Source organism: Arvicanthis niloticus, chromosome 15 (genome assembly GCF_011762505.2).
Source record: "Arvicanthis niloticus isolate mArvNil1 chromosome 15, mArvNil1.pat.X, whole genome shotgun sequence".
NCBI classification, from domain to species: domain Eukaryota; kingdom Metazoa; phylum Chordata; class Mammalia; order Rodentia; family Muridae; genus Arvicanthis; species Arvicanthis niloticus.
The window spans coordinates 62,378,230-62,393,617 of record NC_047672.1 but is presented as its reverse complement, the minus strand read 5'-3'; the positions used below and the strand labels follow the sequence as shown (position 1 = coordinate 62,393,617).

The 15,388-nt window shown below is 38.1% G+C and overlaps 1 protein-coding gene across 2 annotated transcripts in view; it reads left to right on the top strand.

Moving 5' to 3' along the window:
- The window catches only part of Dmtf1 (cyclin D binding myb like transcription factor 1), a 39,201-nt gene that overhangs the window by 913 nt on the left and 22,900 nt on the right, over positions 1-15,388 (top strand). For both annotated transcript variants that reach the window (XM_034518904.2, XM_034518903.2), the window contains exons 2-4: positions 8,236-8,355; positions 9,657-9,773; positions 11,091-11,213. In XM_034518904.2, the coding sequence (XP_034374795.1) occupies positions 9,665-9,773; positions 11,091-11,213 (232 nt within the window). In that variant the 5' untranslated portion in view covers positions 8,236-8,355; positions 9,657-9,664. The remainder of the gene's footprint in view (positions 1-8,235; positions 8,356-9,656; positions 9,774-11,090; positions 11,214-15,388) is intronic.

Genomic DNA, 15,388 nt, shown 5'->3' with positions numbered 1-15,388 from the left:
TTTTTTTTGCGAATCTCTGTGCAACCTTACGAGTTTTACTCCGAAAGAAGTGGTCCAGTGGCCATCCTGTGCTGTTCAATGATACAGCATATGTTTTTATAGTAGGGTGTAGTTAAGGAAAGGGTGATGATAGCCCGTGTAATGTCTCTCTTTCCCAGGCTGAATTCAAGTGATTGCTTTTCTCAGATCTTGTACCCCTTCTGACAGCTAGACTTCCTATTGGAACATCCTCGAAAGAATAATGCATTTCAGTACTGTCTGATATTTTATGTCTTAAGCTAGATGTAATGCCATGAGACTTTTATTAATCAGACCTGTATCTGTATTTTATAAATAACTTTTGTGGCTTTTAGGCTATAAAGGAAGAAAAGACCTTTGATTATATTGAAAGTTTTACAAACATCAAAGGCTATTTTCCTTAAAGATTTTCTTTTTCTAGTACTTCAGATTGCTTTAGGTCAGTCTTATATGTACCTTAATAATTTGAGTAAATTACTATAACATTTAAACTACAACTATAATAACAAAATCTTAACTTTTTACTGTGATACTAATAGTGATAAAATTTCGTATATTTGGTTAAACTTAGACAAACATTAAATTACATTCAAAAATTGTTATGTTGAATGTTCCAAGTCGGTGAGAGACTAATGTCCTCCACAGCAGCCAAAAAACACAAATAAGGGCTTGAACCTATATGAAGAAAATTATTGTTGTGAAGATGGCATTTTATGCTTTTATCCCATTGCTGTCTTTCTCTGATGCTTTTGAGTACCACCAAACAAGCTAACGTTTCTTCATTATTTTAGGTTATGATAGACTTACCCAAAGTGTTGTTCAGGGGAATGAGCAACACTTTCTACCTGTTCCACTGAATCTTTTTAGTTGATGAGGGAGCCACCTGTTATTGTTACCATTTTCTTGTCTTCAGCATTTACTCAGAAAGTGCTGGGTCTTGCATGCTTCTTAAGAATTTATATTTGTATGTTTAGCAGTTAGGGAGATACATAGAAAATATACCCCTTTCCCAAGTATTCAGGAGTCTTAACAGTTTGAGCTTGAAATAGATTGTATCTGGGAAATGATTACTAATGTCCTCTGAGCTGTCTGTATTTCTCTTTCTTCCTTTCTCTTTTCTTTCTTAAGTTGTGCTTGACTGTATCATTCTGTGTCTGTCCCTAACAAATGGCCTTGCTTTGCATTTATTAAACAGTGCAGAAAGTGTATGGGAAAGAAATGAAGGATAAGGTTTTACAGAAACAGTTTTACCCAGGAAGTAGTTACTTTAGTGGCCCAGAGTAACAAAACCAAACCATGTTATCAAACTGTATCCATATTTAGCCTTCAATATTTATGGTAAATATGTTGTCTTTGGGGTTGCTTTCAACCTGTTGGTTGTTTTTAGCAATGTTTATCAGAATATACACAAATTATCCTGGGTCAGGAGCATAGACAAATACATAATAGAAGATTAAAATTATGCACTTAGCGTATGTTGTAAAAGCTAATTGCATGGGAAGTCCACAGCATTGAACTGTTGGTTACATTGTTTTCATAAGGGAGGATTAAAGTTAAAACAGGCTAAGCACACAGTAGGATAGCAGGCTAAGTACATAGTATTAAATGTTCTCAAGGCATATAATTACTTAGCTCTAAGAACTAGCAAAAGTTGAGTCTCTTCAAAGATGGGATATTTTCAGAAAACCCTAAAGTTTTTATCTTAGTCTCTTGAGTGCAGTGGTTTATATTGACATCTCTGGGGATACATGCTTAGTAAGAAACAAGCATCCCAACCAAGTTTGTACAGCCTGGCTGTAGACATTGGGTTAAGGAGAGAACCAAGTGTTTTTTGAAAGTATTGAGGTACTGGATGACTTTCTTAAAATTTATATCTGTCAGTTGCAAACACACCAAGACTTTGGAAAAGCCTCCAAGTTAAGGGGGATTCTGTGGTGGCCGCCTCAGCTGTCTGTCTAGTAGGTCACCGTCATCTCTCCACAGCCGACCTCCAGTGTTTGTAGAGACTGTGCTGATGTTCTCGCACACGAGGTCTCATTTTACTGAGTACATTCTCTCTTTGCCATAACTACACTTGAAAGGATTAGAATTTGTATGCTAAAATGATGCACAGTTTCAACAAAGGTGATACAAAAATCTAGAGCCAAAGGTTATCTGAAGCACAGAGGCACGTGAAGTTGATGGCTTTTGTATCATTTCTACATTTGTCTTGATGGTGAGTTTTGCTTTGTGCAGAGAATTCTTGTAATAAAAATTAATAAAAAATCAGTTTGTTTGCTTTGATACCATAAAGGTAAACTGGCACATTTTCAATAAAAGGAATCTATTTATTGTGTCTGCTTTTTTTCAAGTTTGTGGAAAGATAGCCCACTTCATGATTAAATTCCAGAGAGAAATTGTGAAGAACAAATATGCTGACAGGTCCTCTATATTTTTATGTCATACCTTTCAAAACATCATGTTTGGCTATAAATACATTGAGGCCATTCCTTCTAGCACCAGTGTTTAGAGCTAACCCTTCCCTCATTGTAAGGTATTTTATACAAAAGAAATGTGTTTATTCACTGCCTAGTGTGTTTTAGTATTTGGTATGGAAATGTGATTTCAAAATAAACTAGTAGAAAGAACACGGTGATCATTTGTGTTTAAAAATCAGATTATGTTTTACAAAAGTGCTGTTTTGAAAAAATACCTTAGAATATAATCAAACACTTAAGTTCTTATATCATTGTTGATTAGATTAGATAGGCAATAAAATTTTATTGTCAGGCCATGTATGAAGTTACGAACTTTACTTATAATCACCCATATTACCATGTAGTTTACTTTATTCAGTTACAGCATCATTGATAATTAAATCAACACTTAAAGCAATTGAAGTATTACATTAAATTCCATTAACAACCTGTTGACACTTGATATGTAGTATTGGCTTACCATCTTTTAATGAAACCATTATGTACCTTAGTTCAATATTCTTTATCTTGATTTATAAATCTACGTTTCAAACTTTCTTACAAAGTATACAAAGGACTTCCAAGGGTCCAGAGCTGTTAATTTGCTCTGCCTGGATAGGAAGGAATCCTTGACAGGCAAAGAATCTATTGCCAGCAGTGCTGGACTCTGGAGCACCCAAGACTTAGGGTCTGGACTGACATGCTTCCCAGTTAGGAACCCCAAGCACTAGAGGCCTATTTACCAAGCTTTGATTTTGACCCAGCTCTCCCAGGCCTTCAGGCTGGAGGCTGAGTGAATGCTCCTGGTTTTAACTGCCAGTGGCCCCAACGGGTAGGGTAGTCTCAAACAGCAGAGGTAAGCAGTACCGTTAGTCTTCAGTGTCTAGAGCACTAAAGCCTGAAGATGAATGGGTCCTCATCCTGTTGACAGTGAGCAGCTTCCTGGGACTCTATAAACAGGACCCCCTTTTGGCTCTCACCTCTGTTCCTTGTTAGCTCTGGAACCCTTCCTGTCTCCTTACTACTGCCACTGCCACTGCCACTGCCTCTGCCTCTGCCTCTGCCTCTGCCTCTGCCTCTGCCTCTGCCTCTGCCTCTGCCTCTGCCTCTGCCTCTGCCTCTGCCTCTGCCTCCACTTCCACTTGGAATTGACTTTTTTATGTTACCAACTAAGCCTGTTGTAATAAACACAAGAAGAGAAGACAACACTAGAGAAACCTTTTATTGGGCAATGATGCAGGTGATAGTATAGGAATGTCTCTTAGCTGGCTCACAAACGTGGTAGGCATGTCTCATTCACAGTAATCCAGACAAATAAGGAAAATGTTTATGCTAGTCAGGGCAAAGCTGCTTATGTAAATGCTAATACCAGCACAGGCCTTTAGCTGGACCAGCAGGGGAGGCGACCCCTTCTGGCCTGGGCTGGAACAACTGTGGGGTCATGAAGAGTTCATCAAAGCTTGTGATGGCACAAAGTCTGGAGATTGTACTTCAGCAAGCTGGTTGGTTGATATAGAGCTGTCTCAAAGCTCCTATCTGTTTAGAATAGAATGTTCAAAACAGTGGTGGCATAATGCACTCAGCTCACTGTGTGGTTGATAGTCCTTTGCTCATGGTAGTGATGGCACTAGGAAGGGTCTAATAGTTGTCAATTAGAGTCAGATTGCTCCTACTCCCTACGTCTTAGATTACTTGAAGGAAAAATGAACATTAAAAAGGGGTACTCATAGTATAGACTTCCTTAAAATTAATGGTGTCTCACAGTGCTTCACTTCAGTGCCCTAGAAAGAGGTGGGTCTCTGATCTGTCTCATAACCATTCCAAAGCATTCCACATCAAGTGCAAAGTGTTCCCATAGGAAACAGTAAGCACTTCTGGAGATGTTATTCTGTGGGCTTGTATGTTTTCTAACATTTTTGTATGTACCTAGGTTTGGGATTTAGGAATTTATTATCTGCCAATAATTTGCTGCTTGGCAGAGTTTTGTTCCTTTAAGGAAAAAAAACCCATTGAATATGGTTTTTTGTTTGTTTGTTTTTTGAGACAGAGCTTCTCTCTGTATAGCCCTGGCTGTCCTGGAACTCACTCTGTAGACCAGGCTGGCCTCAAACTCAGAAACCCGCCTGCCTCTGCCTCCCAAGTGCTGGGATTAAAGGCGTGTGCCACCATTGCCTGGCAATATGTTTTTTAAATTATAAATCAGTAGATAAATGTTCTTTTAAATATTGCCTAATGTGGCGTATGTGTGTGTTAGGTATGGAGGTGTACATTAAGGAGGTTTCATAAATACTGTAACCTCAAACACTCTTCCTCCAACATTTTCCTGACTAGACAGATATTATATACTTATTAAAATGGTGGGAAATAATTAGTATTAGTGGGGGGAGTGGGGGAAGAGATGTGTGTTTGGGTATGGCGATGCAAGCCGGACATCCTAGCACAGAAGAGGCCAAGTGGCCAAGTCAGGAGAATCATAAGGTCAAGGCTAGCCTGGGCTACACAGTGAGACTTTATCTTTAAAAAAATTCAAAATATTGTAAAAAGTATGCTGAAATATAACCAAAAATTTGTAAAGGTAATCATTAAAACGTTAAAGAGAAATAGATAATTGTTGGGGACATGCCAGAATGTCAGTTTGCCAGTTAAAATAGTATCTGTCTTTCCTCCATTGTTTCTTACTTCTAATTAGTGTATAAGTGACACCAGCACTGATTTGGGGGAAGGGCTCAAAAGAGGCTGATGGTGCTGTGTATGTGCTCTGAAAAGTTCCTGGGTGTGGAAGTGTAAAGGGTTCCAGTTCAAACACAGTCGTGTAATCAACGAGAATAAAAGCACTAAGTTCCTTCTCCCTAGTTGCTTTGAGTTATTCATCAACATGTCTCTGTTTTGGTGAGTATTTCTGACATGTGGAAATACTCATCTAACACTGGCATGACCTCACTTCCTTTTCCCAGTCTCTTTACTCTTTGTTGTCTCTTCAAAGTATGTCTTGTCTTCTGTATTTTGGATTCTCTGTTTGCCATCTACCCCCAAGTCCACTGAAATTACCTCCGTTAAGGTCATGAGTGTTCCCCATATTGCCAGATCAAGTAAGTACTTCTCTGTCATCTTACTGGCAGTTAGTCATTTTAATAACCATTGAATACTTACTAGGTTTCCTTCGGTGTCACTAGCTAATCCTCAGTCTCCTCTGCTTGTCCTCCTCATGTTTTTTTTTTAAAAGATTGATTTTTTACTTTATGAATATTTTTGCCTGCATGTATATCTGTGTACCACAGGTCAGAAGAAAGTTCTGGGTCCTGGAAGTGAAGTTACAGAGGGTTGTGAGCTACCATGTGGGTGCTGGGGACTGAACCCAGTTTCTCTTAACCTGAGTCAGTCCTTGTTTTCCATATGTAAGTAAGAGCATTCTGGAACTAGGATCTAAGCCTCCAATTTCTAGGTTCTTTAAAAACAACTTGCATACATATTAAGTCAGATTTATAGGTATTTATTATGCCTGCTGAGCACAACTTAAATATTCAGCTATCCACTTGGCACCTTAAATACCATACATCTTACATTTAAGTATCATTAGTACTAATACTTAATAAAAACAGCCCATGATAAAATACCTTTGAGTTGAAGCCAGAAGCTCAGGAATCATCCTGAGATGGCGTCCCCTTTCTTAGTCTCAATTGCGGGGGGCCAACCCCCTCGCCCCCGGCTTGGGGGTGAGAGAAGGGGAGAGAGAAACACAGCTGGTTCTTCTTTCTTCTCCTCCTCCCACCGTCGGGTTCTTCTTGAGGCAGCCCCTATGCTACTGTAGCTGACCTGCAGTCAGCATCCTGGCCCTAAGACCAGCAAGGTGTTAAGTAAATAGCCTTGTGCTATCCTAAAAACTTCTGAGGATAATGGGACTGCAGGCTAGGGTGATTAACACCTGTAGCCTAACAGCAGAGGATTAGGCAACGTGGCCTTTGTTCTATCTCAGCAGGAACTGCTGGGCTTTAACTTGTGGCTGGTCAGAGGAAGAAAAGACACTTTAGAAAAGTTACTATAGAGTTTATTAAGTGTGAAAAGTATCCTATGAAAGCTATCTGAGGGGAAATGTGGAAAGGTCCTGAGTGGGGAAGAAGAAAAGATTCTAACAAAGTAAAATTCTAAGGGAGAAAAATTCTAGGCAGGGGGAAAGGAAAGGGCGATGGGGTCTAACTGACTAGTCTAACTCACCATTCTAAGACACCATTCTAACTGCACTCTCATCTCTTTGTCCTCAGAACTTATACATCTTTCAGAGTACACGGTCACATGTTACAAGGTTCATCACAAGTTCACACCAAATTTCAAGTCATAAATTGAAATAGAAGTTTACAACACAGAATGTTTACATGAATATCCATTAGGAGTAATTATCTAGCTAGACATTCATCACCTGTCTAGCTCCACAGGTTCGCAGAAAGTTTGAAACTATAACTTAAGAAATTAGTGAAGTTTTGTATAGATAAACCCAGGCAATATTTTCTCTTCTGTTCTGGTACCTATAATAAATTGTGAATTCCCTCTAGTAACCTAGGCTAATGGTTTTATGACCTCTTGGAATGTGCTCTGAGCAGGAGAAGGTCCAGTTACTATCACTCTTGGGGCAATTAACTGATAACACTCAGGAGACTGGCAGAGTTCTCATTGCAGTTTGACTATGCCTAAGGGACTTAATAGCAGTCCCGATATAAAAGAGCTTAATAATCACTGATATAATTTTAGGAATTCTTATAGGATCATCATTAAGACTTAAGAAGTCATCTATTTGTCTATATAGCATCACTACACGACAGTACATCTTCGTGGATCTGCAGAGATCTGCTACAAAGGGGTGTGCTATTGCTTAGTGATAGTTGCATATGTTTAATAATAATGGGAAAAGCATATTAATAGCAGGAATCTTTCCTAAAATCACGTCCACCACAGCCTTGCTAATGGGGCACACTCGTCACAGATTATATAATAATCCGAGGCAAGCATTTCAGGATGATCATCTGCTCATTATTAGCTTGACCCATTATGGCTCCCGACACTCAATCTCTTCAGTCATAAAGCCCACTTGGCTCTGCCCATAAAGCAAAGCTATTCTCTGTCTGTTCTCTCTCCTTGAGTGCTGTTGATGTTTCCAAACCATGGTCACCCTCTAAACACAGGTCTTTATAGCTTGCACCTTCTCTTCTCCATACTGAGTGATCTGTTAGAAATTAACTATCCCCAGAAGGTGTTGCTGACCTGATAATAGAAAGGTTGTTTGGTTCCCACTGATTCCTGAATAGGGTTGTCTTTCTGTCCTCTTCTGTGGTTTCTGATTGAGTAGATAATGTAAATAATATGTAATGGTTTAAAATGAAATAAGGTGTTAATATATAATTTTAGAAGAACATGTTAACTGGAAATGTTAATTAGTTTTTCATATGCGGTACATTTGCACAGTGGTCCCAAGGTTTACTGTAACCACCTTTATACCTAAACCTGTTTTCAGAGGACATCTGGCAGAGTAGCAGCTTGGGTTAAGAAACTTCCTATGAGCTCTCGGTGGATAAAGAGTGGATTGTTTCTGTCTTTGCTTATACAATGCTAGTTTTCAGGCAGATTGCCATAAAATGCATTCTGAAGAAAGATGTTTCTGTCTCATTGTTGTGGGTGAGACATAGGTGTGAGGCCAGGGTGCTATAGCATTATAACCAGTACTCAAAGGCTGCTTGTGTCTAAGCCTCCTATTATGCTGCTACTGTTCTAGAGTATTGCAGATGCACAGGCATGGAGGAGAAACAATCTGGATAACCTGAGTGATGCTGCTGCCAAAGCACAGAGGCGTGGTTCTATGGGAAGGGCTGTAGCTAATCCATTCGTGGTCTAGGTAAGTCTCCCTTTACTCCAGAAATCCACCCAATGTTTTGCAGACCTGTCATAACTACATCATGATTTCCATTCATCTTTATCTTGAAAATGGTGTCATTGCAATTGTAAAATTATGTTCTTTGATATAGTAAGCCTATACTACTCATTGAATCTTTACCATGTAAAGATTAATGTAGTTGTCTTTTTTGCCAAAGGAAAATATTTGTTTAAATGGAATTAAACTTTTTATAACTGGATTAATCCCCATGTGGGTCAAATACTGAGTAATTGAATACATGTCAAGACTTTTGTCTGTATTATTAATAAAAGATATGTGGGGGAAAACTTGAAACAAGAACTATATTATAAAATTCTATAGATTTCAGTCAGGCATTAGTAGTCCAGCCACAAGATACTGACTTTGTTCTAAGTCTACAATTGTTTAGTCTGGGAACAAGCACACCAACTGTGTGGTTATATATCAAACCACTGAGGGCACTTCAAACCAGAAATTGTCTTTGTCAGGAGTAGGTCCCAATCCCATACAAAAAAAAGCATCTGCTTGGTGGTGGTTAAGTGTGCCTGTTTAATACTATGTGAGAGAAAAGGATTATTTAGTGTTCTTATTTTTCAGGTTAACAGGGCTCAAATACACAAAAGGTGCTAGAATTATTAGATCAAAATGAAAGTTTTGCTTAATTTTCTGCTAAAAATGCCAGGCTTGAAATTTAGTTCAGTGGCAGACCATTTGTTAAGTATAAATAAAAAGTTGTGGGTTCAATCACCACGGCTGAGAAGACGTGGCGACAGGAGCCTGGGACACAGGTGGTCACATGCATCCATGTTGTGTCTTCGGCCAAGAAGCAGGGAGTCATGCATGCTGCCGCTCTGCCAGTTCTCCTCACTTTTCCTACTTAGTCTGAGACCCCAGCCCGTGGCTTGGTGTCTCTCGCATTTAAAGTGCATTTTCCAGCTCAGCCTAATCTAGAAAACTCCTTACAGTCCTGCCCAGAGATTTAGAATCTGTGGTGATTCTAAATCTCAGATTGACAGTGAAGATTAACCACCACAAAATGTGAATATTGTAAGGAAGTTGTTAGAACTAATCAGAGTTGGTCAAATTCTTACAGGTTATTGAACCTAATTCTTAACAATGGGTAGAAACTAAGAAAGGCAGTTTGTGAAATCTGAACTTTTTTTTTTTTTTTTTTTTTTTTTTTTGCAGTTTAATATAAAGACTGTAAAGCAGATATCTGGGTCAGTTTCACGTACTATCTGGAAATAATTTTATAAATCCTTACATAGTCTCTTCTTACACAGATTTGAGTATGAGCACAGTGGAAGAGGATTCTGACACAGTAACAGTAGAAACTGTGAACTCTGTGACGCTTACTCAGGACACAGACGGGAACCTCATTCTGCATTGCCCTCAGAATGGTAGGCTGCTAACCGACTGACACTGAGGTCTGACCAATTCCACTGCACCCTTTATCCATCTCCCACACAGAGTTTAGGGTAGTGTGCTTGAAAAGGCCATGGTATCTTTAGATTATAGATTAATCTTTATAATTTATGTTTTAAAGGTCCTTTAGTACTTCTTAGTTAACTGTGAATTTTAGTCTAAGCGTGCGTTCCTGTTCTTTACTAACCCACTTTCTGCCTTATTCCTGTGTTATGTCATCTTGGATTATTTCATTCATCCATTTTAGCTAGTATCTATCTATCAGGATGGTTCACATTTCTGTCTTTATTATGAATTCTCTATACTACGAATAGGCACCATGGATTTTTCTTTCCAGATATTTGCTAAACTTCACTTTTCCTTTTTAGAGTCTCTGGTCATAGTTAGGAATAAATTCCTATGTCATGACCTAACTGCTGGTATACTGTCCTAAAACTCCATTTACCTGTGTTTTGGGTCCCTCTTTATTGGACCAGATCAATTTAGATCAAATTTAGATCAAATTCTCATCTGGGTAACTCCAGCCTTTTATCCAGTTTTCCCGCTTGTTAGTGCTGTTGATAGCTTACGGATTTTTTAGACTATATAATTGGGTGATTTGAGTGCTTCATGTCTTCCTCCTAGCCTTCCCTCCTGCCACAGTTGCCATGGTGCTTAGAATCCATGTGCTTATGCTCTAGTAGTTCACAGTTGTTTTATTTTCCTAACACTTCTTTTTACTCTTCAATTCTCCTGCACGTTTTTCTCTAACTGCCAGGAGAAACAAACATTTGCCTGCTACCATTTTTTTTTCAAGTTCATGATACCTCCTTAGGAAGTCTCCCTTCACTTCCAGCCTAGGTGTATGTCCTTCATGTGTTCATGACCTCTTCATCCCACAGTCACAGCTCTGAGTACATGGTTGTGAAATTGTTGGTTTAATTATTACTCCACCAGAAAACTTCCTTCATTGTTCTAAGTGTTCCCAGCACTTAGAACCAACTGTAGACATTTAGTAAAGTTTGAATGAATCCATGATCAGCCCTTCTCTGTATGTAAAATCTTTGGAAAACCAAGTTTGCTAGAAGGTGACACTTTTGTCTACCATAGTTCTTGTTATAAAAACAGGAGCTGGGTACTACTTTAAGCAAGAAGAAAACTGGGTGAATTTAAATGAGCACATGGGTGGAAGGGTAGTTTTAATGGATAAGAAAATTGCTGCAGAGATTAATGTACTAGGTAGAGATTTTCTGTTTTTGAAATTGATTTGAGGTTTTGAGCATTCTGTTTCATGTATTTTCCCCTTCCATTAGACCCTGATGAAATAGACTCAGAAGACAGTACTGAACCTCCACATAAGAGGTTGTGTTTGTCCTCTGAGGATGATCAGAGCATCGATGACTCTACACCATGCATATCGGTTGTGGCACTCCCACGTAAGTCTGCTAAGGAACATAGACTTACCTTTGGAATCGGATTTTAGCTTGCAAGAGGCAATGGGATTTCTAGAGAGACCTGAGCTCTACTTTTATCTACTTAGTCAAGAAAAAAAAAATCTGTTTTTAAGCTAATGCTCAATGAGTGTTTATTGTGTGCCAAGCATAACTCTTAAATTGCCTTTACATATTGTTGAACCTTTTCACCACTTCTCTACTCTCAGCCTGCTGCTGTGGGCTTTCTAGTGAGCCTGTTGTGATACACACACACACACACACACACACACACACACACACACACATATATACACACACACACATACATACACACACACTGAAGCTCTCATATTTTAAGTGGGTATGTGTTCATCCCTACTTTGTATAAGAGTATAAGGTTTTTAAATTCCACCTTTCCCCAGCCTTCCTCCAGTGCTGTGCAGTAGGTACGACTATCATACATTGCAATGAAGAAAATGAAGCTCAGAGAGACAGGACGTTCAGACATTCCCAGGTAGTCTAGTTCCTCTAGGACACACTTTAGCCTTCATGTTGATCTGCATGGAAGTTAGGAAGATGCCTAGGTTTCTTTTTTAGTATGTTTAGGTTTTGATATCCTTTAGAGTAGGCTAGATGCCAGAGAAGACAGAACATTTTAGGTGAATGCCATTGACAGGCATACCAGTAGCAACATTCCATCCTGATTCTGATTTGCTTAGTAGACAATTTGGAATCCTGTTCCTTTCTGTTAGAGCCTTCATCTGCAGGGGTAGAAATGAGCCGTCTGGCTGTTGCTGTTGATGGTAATGTCAATGCAAGTAGAGTAGCCATTTCTGAGAACTCTGATTTTCCACGTAAGTATCACATGAAATCAAATCTTTATCTAGTCAGTGAAGTTAGGACTAGGTATTTAGCATAGAAAATTGTTTCTTAGCAAGTAATATGCACAGAGCTAATTGCTTCTCAAACTGAACAGACGCCATTTTATTTCAGTTTACTGTGCATTAAAAAGAAACAGTTAAGACTAGTATTAATTTCAAGTGTAACATATCCATGCCTAAAATTTTGAAGTAAATGAAGTTTCTTCCTGTTGGTTCATGTTTTTAAGTGTTTCTTACTGTGTCTTTGTCACATTTTTAAAACCTTAGTTGGTTTATCTATACAGACATAATCCTGTATGAATATTTTATAACCAGAGTTTTTGAACAATTCTTTTTAACTAAATTGTGACTAGTTAATTCATTATTTAAAATACTTGGTTCATAGGTTCAGTCTCTACTTAACACTTTGTTCTATTTTATGGTATTAAGTTCACATTATCACCTAATAAATACGTGGGGGTGGTGGCACTAGTGTGCATATGATATGCATTTGTTCGTTACATTCGGAACATAATTTGAAGTCTAATAGAAGGCTGGACTTAGCAAGCTGGACTCTGAGTATGTTCTCCACGTTTCTAAAAATGGTTGATAAAATCAATTTAGAAACATTACTCTTTTGTTAAAATTAAATAAAACCTATTGTAAAGGCACAAAGTTTGGCCACTCACGTTCCTCTCAGCCCTTGGCTCTGATAAGTAGCTAAGCTGCCTGGCCTAAGAAGTTGAGGAACAAAAGCAGCAGGTGGTCCTATCTTCATCCTCATCACCCTAGGAAGTTAACAGGTCACCCTTGTAGCTTTGTGAAGGTAACTGTGTGTGTAGTTTATATATGCCAATGGCCAGCCATTCTTTTCCTGTACCCACCAGAGCAGCCTCATCTCCATAGACATCTGACATGAGTGAACACTTGGCCACACCACTAGTTGTATGTTGAACCTACTAGAGTAAATGTGTTTCCACATAGCCTTCACAAATTAGCAGGTACTTTTATCTCCATAACTACACTGACTAACTACATCTTACCTAGAAGGGGCCATAGTGGCTTCATCATAGTTGACTACATCAACCACAGAAACTGAAAGTGAGGATTCGATGCCTAGATCCACTTGCAAACCACCCCCAACTAAGAGAGCTGCATCTTAGCAGGTAGGACATTCCCACTCGTATTCTGTGGTCTAGGCCACTGAGTCGCCCATAGGTGTTACAAGTACTGGTTAACATAGACACTTAACTACTGTGCGTGCCTGGAACAAAAGCCAAAGTAGCCTTCCCAAGGCACATCTCTAGGGAAAAAAATTCTTTTCTTTTTTTTCTTTTTCTTTTTTTTTTTTTTTTTTTTTTTTTTTTTTTTTTTTTTTTTTTTTTTTTTTTTTTTGGTTTTTTGAGACAGGGTTTCTCTGTGTAGCCCTGGCTGTCCTGGGAAAAAAATTCTTATACTACCTCTAAAATTGGTAGAAGCAACTTAATGTACAGGTTTACATATTTTAATATAATTTTAATATATATAGGGACAAAGACATGAAAAATAAGGTAACCTTACTGCCAAAGGCAGCAAGTTCAAGGAAAAGGAAATAACACTAGTTGCCCTTTTAAAAGTTTAGTAGTTTAAATAATAATTGTAATTAAGAAAATACAAACAGTTCAGTCAAATTAGGAAAATACTTATAGAACCAAGCAAGAACCCAGCAAGGATATACATTATAAAAATACACAAAGTTTTGAGCTAAAGAACTTGGTAAATTGGGGGCTGGAGAGACAGCTCAGCAGTTAAGAACATAGACCACTCCTCCAGAGGTTCTGAATTCAATTCCTAGCAACGACATGGTGGCCCACAACCATCTGTAATAGGATCAGATGCCCTTTTCTGGTGTGTCTAATGACAGCAACAGTGTACTCATATATGTAAAATAAATAAATCTTACAAAAAAAGAACTTGGTAATTGAAAATTTAAAATCAAGCTTTTAACAAACTAGATCAAGCAGAGCAAGAACCTCTGATTCCAAATTTCTTGAGCTTGAAGTTACAGTAAGTGTTTAGAAATAATTCAGATTAAAAGGAAAAAAAAATCCAAGACATACAAATAACACTTTAAGGAAATGATAGTGTTACAAGTATTCTGTAATAGAAGAGTGAGGAACATATAAAAAGGAATTCAGCAAAATAGCAGTTGAACATTTTTCAAATCTTAAATTAATCTGAGACCTCTAATAGTCACTCAGGGAGGGTCTGCTCATGCTGAGCAGTGGTGGCACTCAGGAGGCAGAGGCCAGTTGTTCTCTGAGTTCAAGGCCATCCTAGTCTACAGAGCAAGTTTCAGAACATCCCTGGCTACACAGAGAAACACTGTCTCAGAAATCAAGCAAAAACATTGTATAAATATAAATGTTCAGTGGCAAGATGAATACATTACTCAGAAAAGTGTTAGCATGCAAAGATAGAAAATGCCTTTCCAAGACAAGCAAAACCAGAGAATCCACTTGTGTCAGGCCACAGCATCTTTATAATACTGAGGGATTCCTTTACTAGAATCAGAATAGCAACTAGCCCTCCCCAAAAAGCAAAACAAACAACAAAAACCTACAATTAAATCTTACCAATACAGAGAAACAAACTACACAGGAGGGAAGAGGGAAACTAATACCTACAAAGCAAACTCCAAGTTTAACAAAACAACAAGAATATATGTTAGCAGTACTAATACTAAATGTAAATGGATTAAATTTCACCATAAATGTTTAGTAGGCAAAATGGATTTAAGGGCAAAAAATCTCAAGACATTAGCTTACTTATAAGGACACACAATAGACCAAAAATTAAGGAATAAAAAAATAAATAAATGAAAAGCATCAGAAAGTTATTATTTAAATGTAGGTTTTACTTAAAGATAAGATAGACAACAAAGGTAACCATGATTATAAAGGGACTGATTGAACAAGGTGAAGTAAGAGTTGCAAACATGTACACACCCCCAGCAGTGGAACACTTATTATGTAAGAGAAATATACTACATGAAGTAATGTTTGAGAGTTCTAGTTTCCCACTTGATCTCTGGACAAGTCAGATAGAAAATCAAACACTGGCAATAAATAGACTGTAATCAAATGGCTAAAATAAGCTTTTATATATCATATTATCCGCAGTGAACTGCATACTGTCTTCAGTATAAGGAACATTTCTTCAGGCTAGACTATGCATGTATCAGGCCACAAAACACATACAAACCAATTTCAAAATGTCATCATCAGACTGTATATTGGCTCTATCACCAACATGTGTTCACAATTTGAACTATTTATG